General features: G+C 41.2%; 1 protein-coding gene across 2 annotated transcripts; it reads left to right on the top strand.

Annotated features, from left to right (window-relative positions):
- Positions 1–745: 745 nt before the first annotated feature.
- Positions 746–5,212, top strand: LOC147617784 (3-hydroxy-3-methylglutaryl-coenzyme A reductase 1-like). Of its 2 annotated transcripts, none has more exons than XM_086776019.1 (5): positions 746–884; positions 2,689–3,652; positions 3,823–4,004; positions 4,198–4,544; positions 4,674–5,212. In XM_086776019.1, exons 2-5 carry the CDS (start codon positions 2,730–2,732, stop codon positions 4,944–4,946), a joined length of 1,725 nt encoding a protein of 574 aa, XP_086632145.1. In that variant the 5' UTR covers positions 746–884; positions 2,689–2,729; the 3' UTR covers positions 4,947–5,212. The 2 variants fall into 2 exon arrangements, with proteins under 2 accessions (XP_086632145.1, XP_086632146.1); XM_086776020.1 differs by lacking the exon at positions 746–884 and adding an exon at positions 980–1,239.
- The last annotated feature ends 2,100 nt before the right edge of the window (positions 5,213–7,312 follow it).

The raw sequence follows: 7,312 nt of genomic DNA, 5'->3' as shown, positions 1-7,312 counted from the left end.
AAAGGGGGTGTAAAACTAGTTCCAATGAGTTGGAGGCCACTTGTGGCTTTCAAAAAGACGTGTAGACAAATTTATGGGCCATGAGCTACCCACTAGAGACATTGCACTTACACTATGTGAATAGCTACTATATCTTTCAAGTGGCATTGCAAAACTTGCAAGTTGCAAGACCAAGTTAAATGTACTATGTAGCTTCAATTTCAACTAGCATTTGTTAATTGGGAAGATTGCAAGGCCTTTTAAATAAAACGTAACGTTAATAATAACACGCATGATTTTATGTTTAATATAAATAATTTTCAAAAAATTCCTCAAAAAGCTACCCTTCGATAGAATTGCCAAATTTTTTACTTTAACCTTCTGTTTGAGGGGTCAAAATTTTTCTTCAATTTTGTTGAGGGCCAAATGTAGGGTGCCGCAACTTGGAAAAACAAACCGTGGGTTTGGGTAATTGTCTTGAGATGCAAACCTCTCTTGGATGGAAGTAGTTTCCTTTTCCGGGCATCGATGCTATGGATATTTCTCCAACCGTATTTTTTTTGCCACATCATCCGTCGGACATCGATGATCTGGATATTTCTCCAGCCGTTTTTTTTGCCATGTCATCGCTCGTACTTTTCTTGTGAACCCAGCCTTAGTTCACCTGCCCAACACAGGGAAGCCCTCTAAATTCTAATTTGCCCTCACCCTGAAAATAATATTATCTAATTATCTAATAGAGGTGGGCGCCACACATAATTGGAAGGAACAAACCTTTATAGCTGGCCTTTCTGGTTAAAAAAGGACCAACTTCAGCTTTGCTCCAAAAGGTAACCGGTTCGCTTTGCAAAACCCCAGTTTGTTGGGCCGGTTCTCTTTCATCCGAACGCGGCACTCTGCTCGAGGTACATTGCTGCATTTTCCTTGCTTTTCATATATATTTCTCTGCATTCTTTTAAATGGTTGATTTCTGCAAACCCATTGATTTTGTTTTTGCGATCTACTATAGACTGTGTTGTTGTGTACAAGAAAGGGTTGATTTCTGCAAACCCATTGATTTTGTTTTTGCGATCTACCATAGACTGTTGTACAAGAAATTTTCATGTTACTTCGACCATTTAGATAACCCCGGAAGATCTGTGGTTTGGAAAACCTTAGCAGATCTGTGCCTCAATACAGACAATTGTGGTGGGCATCTCACAAAGAATCAATGAAAGTTTATTTTGCTTTCAACATGAGCAAATTTTATGTTTTTTTGAGGTACTTCCTTCTCCCCCCACCTTCCCGCCCCCCAAATCCCTAGAAACCCTGATAGCTCTCTCTTTTTAGAGCATCACTGAAATGGTTCTAAACCCAGATATGAACAACAATATAGTATCCTTTTTTCGTTAAGTGGGACGCCCTTTTTTATAAACATATGATTTATAAGATGGACATCCTTTTATACATAAACCTGCACCTTCTTGTGGGTGCTGATGATGTGCATATGCCATAGCATGTACGCATGGGTGCTGACGATGCTGTGGGGGTGTCATAGCATATATAAGGTGAATTTGGGCATCTTCTCAGATCATGTAGGTATATCTTTATGCTGTATTAAATTTATAAGATGGACATCCTTTTATACATAAACCTGCACCTTCTTGTGGGTGCTGATGATGTGCATATGCCATAGCATGTACGCATGGGCGTTGATGATGCTGTGGAGGTGTCGTAGCATATATAAGGTGAATTTGGGCATCTTCTCAGATCATGTAGGTATATCTTTATGCTGTATTAAATTTATAAGATGGACATCCTTTTATACATAAACCTGCACCTTCTTGTGGGTGCTGATGATGTGCATATGCCATAGCATGTATGCACGGGCGCTGAAGATGCTGTGGGGGTGTTGTAGCATATATAAGGTGAATTTGGGCATCTTCTTAGATCATGTAGGTATATTTATGCTGTATTAGCGGACATGCAAATGTCACATTGTGAAGTTTTCGTCCAAGTTGCAGCTAGTTGATATTGTGTTAATTCTTTCTATCTTTAGTGTTGCATATGCCCTATCAACTACGTTTTTGCTGTAATAATTCTTTCTATTTGTTATGATCCTTAGTGCTAGGCTTCATTATGGCTGAGTCTAACCTGTATCTCCGGAGCTCTAACAGAAACTCAGTACGCAGACCTCTGTATGAATGTATGCTCTTATGTGTGTGTGTGTGTGCGCGCACGCGTGGGGTGTGTGTGTGGGAGAATATATTGATACCAAGTTCTTCACCTACTATTGGGCACTGATGATGTTAGTGGGGATGTCGTAGTATCTATTCCATACTATGCATGATGGAGTTGATGGTTTATTGTCTTGTGGATGACTACCATGAGGTTATAAATTGCACTTGCTTATAAGGTGAATTTGGGCATGTTCTCGGATTCATCTAGGTATATATATGTCGTAGCATGTAGCATGATGAAGTTGATGGCTGGTTCATTCACATAAACGTTTGTGTTCATTGATTGTGCAAATAGGGTTGTCAAAGCATGTTGTCCATGCCATGCATTGTTTCAAAAATGTGGATGTCTAAGCATGCAGCCTATGTATGCCATGCATGATTGATTCTTGGAAGCTTTGCGAGTAGGCTTTATGAGATCAAGATTATTGTTAATTTTTGAATCTGAGCTTTTCATAACAAGCCCTAACTGCTCTGATCACGGTCATGGCAGCTCTTCAGCAGCTATTTTATGATCTGTTTGCATCCGGCAGGATGGGAACAGAGTTTCTTGACCGCATTCCTCTAGAGGAAAAGAACCCAACTAGCAAGAAGAACACGAGACTTCTCGCCTCAGATGCCCTTCCACTTCCGGTGTGGCTGACAAACAGGGTTTTCTTTGTTCTTTTCTTTGCCGCAACTTACTATCTCTTGAGAAGATGGGGAGAGAAGAAGATCAGAACCTTTACCCCCCTCCATATCTTGAGTTTTGGGGATATTGTTGCCATTATTGTCGTCATGGCCTCGTTTATCTATCTGTTGGGTTTCTTTGGGATTGATTATGTTCAGCAAGCTATCAGATCAGCAGACGGACAGTGGGACTTCAATGAAGAAACAGAAGGGCTTGTTCAAGATTGCAATGGGTCTGATTCTGGTCCTCTCACTGCTCCGGTTTCTGGGCCAGGATTGCAATTCAAAGGTCAAGATTTACGTGAGAATGCAGATGAAGATATCGCATACGCAGTCAGTTGTGGGACAGTGGCTTCTCACTCTTTGGAAGCAAATCTAGGGGACTGTGAACGGGCTGCTGGAATCAGAAAACGAGCAGTAGAGATTTTCAGTGGCAGGTCTCTTGAGGGTCTTCCTCTTGGAGGTTTTGACTACTCAGCTGTTTTGGGGCAATGCTGTGAAATGGTGATTGGTCATGTGCAAATCCCTGTTGGAGTTGTGGGGCCCCTTTTCCTTGATGGCTATGAGTATATGGTGCCCATGGCGACAACCGAAGGCTGCCTTGTGGCTAGCACCAATCGCGGTTGCAAGGCTATAAGCATGTCGGGTGGTGCAGTAAGTGTCATTCTTAAAGATGGCATGACAAGGGCCCCAGCAGTACGCTTTGGTAGTGCTCAGCGTGCCACAGAGTTGAAATTCTACGTCGAGGATGCTGGAAACTTTGAGATGCTGTGTGTTATTTTTAACAGGTATCACCACCCCTTCCTCACCCCCCCCCTCCCCGCGAAACTCCTCGTCCTCTCAACCTACAGCCTTCCCTCCTTATTCACTGCTGCTTGCACTTCAAAACAGTTTTTCTTATCTGCTTCTATAATTCCTTGTCTTCTCACTTTCCATTTTGGGTCTTATTATTAATCAGGTCAAGCAGGTTCGCACGGCTACAATTTATTCAATGTGCCCTGGCCGGCCGCAATCTGTACTTGCGCTTCAGTTGCTCAACCGGAGATGCCATGGGAATGAATATGGTGTCTAAAGGTGTACAGAATGTGCTAGAATATTTGCAGCGTGTTTTTCCTGACATGGATGTTGTGAGCTTGTCAGGTGAGAACAAAACTTGATCGTGTTTCCTCTTTTACCAGTTGTCTTTTATTACCTCTCTGCTCAAGTCCCACTGTTGGTCGTATATGCCCTCGTGTTGCATTCTACCGATGTTAATACCTCTCTCTCTCTCTCTCTCTCTCTCTCTCTCTCTCTCTGCTCGTCAGTTCATGTGAATTGGGATATGCTTGCACAGGGAATTTCTGTGCAGATAAGAAAGCCACAGGTGTGAATTGGATAAATGGGCGTGGCAAGTCTGTGGTTTGTGAGGCTGTTATCAAGGGAGATGTGATTGCCAAGGTGTTAAAGACATCGGTATCTGCTTTAGTGGAGCTCAACATCATCAAAAATCTCTCAGGGTCTGCAGTTGCCGGTGCCCTGGGTGGGTTCAATGCTCATGCATCCAACATTGTTTCCGCCGTTTTCCTTGCCACCGGTCAAGATCCCGCGCAGAATGTTGAGAGTTCTAGCTGTATTACAATGATGGAGACCACCAATGGTGGGCGTGATTTACATGTTTCTGTCACGATGCCGTCTATTGAGGTGAGAACAAAGTTCGTGTTTATTTTTTAGTTTAATTTCAGGTTCATGTGCACATGACTGTGTTTGTGTGTGAGAACATGCAGGCCTGTGTTGTAGGTGTGTGTTAATTGTGCACAACTTGATGTTCAGGTGGGAACGGTTGGGGGTGGAACACAGTTACCATCCCAGTCTGCTTGTTTGAACCTATTGGGAGTGAAAGGAGCGAGTGTAAGCTTACCTGGCGCAAATGCACAGAAGCTAGCAAGGGTAGTCGCCGGAGCAGTCCTGGCTGGAGAGTTGTCCTTGATGTCAGCTCTAGCTGCTGGCCATCTTGTCAAGAGTCATATGAAGTACAACCGGTCCAGCAAGAACATATGTGCTGATTTAGTATCTTCCGAGGTACCAAATACGAAATGTGTCTGAGAAAAGGTGATACATCTCTTTAAATACTTTGTGTGACAGCTTGCCTGCTTGTAGAACCTCTATGCTGCTGTTTGGTCATGTACAGTGTTTGCCTTTTGTTGTAGGCGGTTTTCTAGCCACTGCGGCAATGTACTAGGTTTTCTTTTGGGTTGTGATTCTTTGTGTGTGGCTGCCAGTGGGCAGTGAGTCAATTACTGAACTTCAGACTTTCAGAAATTTGTATTTTTTCTTATGCCCTGAAGTTTTCAAAACATTTTCTAGTGTTTTCCTTGGTTGTACGTGTTTATTGTTAAATAAATGCAATTATTCTGTCAATTTGAGAGGTTAGATGCCTGTAGTTGTTCCATTGTTGATAATGAAATTCTTTGTGTTGTTTGGCCTAATACTGTGGTTGACGTAGCTCACACGTGTGTGTGTGTGCGCTTGTCTGTGCCAAATATGCCCAAGGATCCCCGTCACCTTCATAAAGATGAACCGTGCATTGTATGACGGTGATAGCTCCTTGGGCTTACGCTGTACACATGGCATCTTAGCTTGAGGCAAGTTCCCCTTGCCAGAGCTACATTATCTTTTTTATTCCCCCCGTAGGCGCCTGCCCATAGACGATGCTGCCGAGGAAGCACCTTGTGGGGTTTTGAACCCAGGACCTCTTGGTCCTAAACAAACGACTTTACCACTTGCGCTATCACCTCATTGGCCGAGCCACATTATCTTACCATAGTTTGAGGCATTTCCCCTCCCCAAAGCTACATTATCTAGCCACTTGTATTTGACCTAGCATCTCCAATACCTTAATTAGGGTAAGCATGCATGGCCATTTGTGCAGCACAAGAATGAAGCCATTGATTAGAGCGTGTGCACGCATTGAGAACATGTGATATTGACATCCAGCCGAACATTTTAATAATAGTCCCACATAGCAACATAAATTGTTTTTTCGCTCAGTTACTAGCATCACTTTGTCTTTACGCTCTAGGCATTCTAAAATTTTTGACTGTTCCAGGTTGATTTGTCCCATGGTCTGTATTTGATCATCCAAATTCATCAATTCCGTACCATTTTGACTCTAATGTTTTGCTCTTCTTGTGGACAGTAGGCCTTGGTAAATTCTTAAACTACTTTTTTGGTGTTTATGAGACTACTTTTTGGTGCACATTTTTGCTTCTAGTAGTAAGGTTTATCAAATTCTCACTAAAGGGTATGTGAATGCTTTTATTTCAATGTCATACACAACAAAAACCCACCATTAGTGACTTGCTTTTCCCTTCCAAGACTTAGTTTGTTTATTGCCAAACTGTTTCAAATGGATGCACACTAGTGTGCACTAGAAACCTGATGAGCAAGCACTCCTTAATAAAAAGCATGCATATTGTTGTTTTGGAGAGGCTGATGCATACACCCCCTTATTCACATGTCTAGTTACTGCACATGTTTCAAAGTCTTGACAGCAGAGGATTGCAATCCACTTTTGCCATTGTCTTTGGCGAGGAATTAGAAAATGCTACTCAGGTCCTTGAGAAAGAGTCAATAGATGATATTGTTCACTGAAGTCTTAAGACATCTACAAATGGTGTTTTACAAACCAGTAATACAATATGTGAAACTCAAGAGAAAAGTGCCAATTGATCTATAAACCGAACAATCTTACCTAAAACCCACCCTTATATCCAGTTTATGTTAAGCTCAAAGATTGCTTGCTGTTTGTAGGTAGCCAAGAATGTTACCTTACAAACCATTCATACTCAACAAAAATAAATACAAATTCCATGTCCCTTGTCTTTCATAAGGATTATGTGATAATATGCAAAAACTTAGATAAATGTAAAGTTTAGTTAATAATCAAGGTGAAAATGTTTTGACTTTTCTAGGCAAGGATATGTGTGTGTGTTGGCGGTTGATTCCAAATTGATTAAAATGTTCCTAGTTTTGGAAATGAAAATAGCAATGATTACTAGTCAAATAAATATGATATTTGAATTAAGGTCCACATACTTTGTCCTTTCATTAAAGAACAATATGACAAACTTCTTTAAAGAGTGCACATTATTTTAGCAAATAAAATAGTTTTCTAATCAAGGATTTATAATGCTTTAATTTCTAAGTTATTTTGACAATGAAATTGGATGAGTGACCATGTTTGGTTTGTCATATGTAGGTGACTGACCAATGTCTCCTTGTTGGCTCTATACACTCTTTTATGGTGGAGTCCATGCTTTAGTGGTATGCTCATTCTCTCATTTGAGGTAGCCAAACAATTTTGTTTGAATAGACATCACATGTACAATGGAATCAAAATTTTAAGTTAGGGGAGGACTGTTAGTCTTATTTATTCAATTTTGAGTTAGGAGAGGATTGTTAGTCTTATT

The sequence above is a fragment of the Cibotium barometz genome, chromosome 36 (genome assembly GCF_041138505.1).
Source record: "Cibotium barometz isolate CiBa-2024 chromosome 36, ASM4113850v1, whole genome shotgun sequence".
In the NCBI taxonomy this organism is placed as follows: Eukaryota; Viridiplantae; Streptophyta; class Polypodiopsida; order Cyatheales; family Cibotiaceae; genus Cibotium; species Cibotium barometz.
The sequence above is the reverse complement of the archived record's forward strand: the minus strand, read 5'-3'. Positions and strand labels throughout refer to the sequence as shown.